Source organism: Curcuma longa, unplaced genomic scaffold (assembly GCF_044706935.1).
Source record: "Curcuma longa cultivar G26 ecotype Majalengka, Jawa Barat unplaced genomic scaffold, ITB_CL_G26_1.1 contig_13870, whole genome shotgun sequence".
Taxonomy (NCBI): Eukaryota; Viridiplantae; Streptophyta; class Magnoliopsida; order Zingiberales; family Zingiberaceae; genus Curcuma; species Curcuma longa.
The window spans coordinates 2,084-3,820 of record NW_027429569.1 but is presented as its reverse complement, the minus strand read 5'-3'; the positions used below and the strand labels follow the sequence as shown (position 1 = coordinate 3,820).

At 41.2% G+C, this 1,737-nt stretch overlaps 1 protein-coding gene across 1 annotated transcript; it reads right to left on the bottom strand.

Moving 5' to 3' along the window:
* Window positions 1-232: 232 nt before the first annotated feature.
* Window positions 233-814, bottom strand: LOC141816010 (beta-fructofuranosidase, cell wall isozyme-like). Its single transcript, XM_074703849.1, has one exon. It carries the CDS (start codon window positions 812-814, stop codon window positions 233-235), a length of 582 nt encoding a protein of 193 aa, XP_074559950.1.
* Window positions 815-1,737: the final 923 nt, after the last annotated feature.

Below are 1,737 nucleotides of genomic sequence, written 5' to 3'. Positions count from 1 at the left end.
CTATTGCAATCATTTGACCAAAACATGATTTCTTTATTTCATAAATGTTTATACAAAAGACCTAGTCTTTTCAGTATACTTCCTAACAAAGAACTCGTCCTCGAGTTTAGAATAATATCAGGTGGTAGCTCGGGAGGAAGATCATCTGATACCAAATCGATAAACCCCCTAAATAACTGTTGCACTTTTACCGATAAATCAGGATCAAGATAATCAAAGTTTCTCTTTGTTACTAAGTTGGCATGAGTGTCATCCATTGTTGAGCCAATTTTGAAAGTCCGAAATCTAAAACTTTGACATCCACTGCTCCATTATCGAACACGAACAGATGAGCATCTCTTCCAATGGGCAAACTTGAATAAACTCTAAACATGATGCATGTTTTTCCTCCTACTCCAAAGCTCTCCACCATCGAGCAATCGATCAAGCTTCTAAGAGAGATTGTCTTAGTCGCCTCGATGTCCATGTTGACAATGCCGGCAAAAGTCAGCTTAAATATATTCTCTCTTTCAGTTGACCCAAAGGGATCACGGCAAAAGAGAATGTCACGCTTCCTCTTATGCTTGAAAACCTTGAAGAAGATTGTGGTTCTTTCTTGGAGAGCAGAATCAGTGAGCACAAAAAACCCAAATGTACCAACTCCTCTCTTTGCATCCTCAGTGTGCTTTGTGCAATAAGTTTGGCCATCTCCAATGTTTGAAGGGTTGAAATCCTTAGTTTTTTCCAAACTGCTGATCTCAAATGTATCCTCCATATCTGCTTGAACTGTGTCGATGTCAACATCAATTAAATGAGGCAATAGGTTACTAACCATAGTTGGGACCTCATTGACATAATTAGCAAGCAAGTTTTATGTCACTATATCCTGGGTAACCATAACAAGTTCCCCTGCTTGTGACTCCCAAACATACTGCTCATCATCGTTTTGAGCAGAACTTGAACATGGAAGTGCTTTTCCGCCAACGATGCCTCCATCGAGGGAATCCTTAGTATTTAAAACCTGCAACACATAGTCACCATCTTCATTAACATATTCATCATCATAAAGTGCCTCGTTATATATTGGATCTCTAATTAACTCGGTCTTGGTTTCTTCATGCTGAATGAATTGGGATGCTGAATCAATTAATGCAAGGTGAGACGATGGAGATTTGGACTTCATCAATAGATGAACCATGCTGCTGATTGTCGTTGGACAAAGTGAGCTTCTGATCTTCGATCAACGCTTCGTCCAGGTCTATCTCCTCTTCGTCAGCATCATCATAAAGTGGATCACCAAATATTTAGATCTTGTCGTCATCTTCATCGTGTCCTGTGATTGGACCATCGGAAGAGTAGGACTGGTCATATTCGATGTTGTCGAGATCCGCATCTTCATAGTTGTCTCCGTCGTAGTAGGAGGAAGGGGGAACGTAAAGGCGCTGTAGAGTTGGCGTTCTCTTGCAGTTATAGGTGGTGGGATGGTTGATCCCAAATCCCTCAATCAACTTTCGGTTATAGCTGGTGGGATGGTTGATCCCAAATCTCTTAATCAACTGGTAAAACTCATTCGCGTGATTATTGACTGATCTTGTATCCTGCCTCAACGTCTGATATCGTTGAAACACAGTCTGAGTATAGTCGAAAGGAAGAAAGTAACTCTTCATACTCTTCTTCATCTGCTCCCAGTCGGTGATCTTGGTCTTGCCTTATTTCTCTCGTGAGCGTCATAGTTATTTCCACTAGGCGGATGCTCGG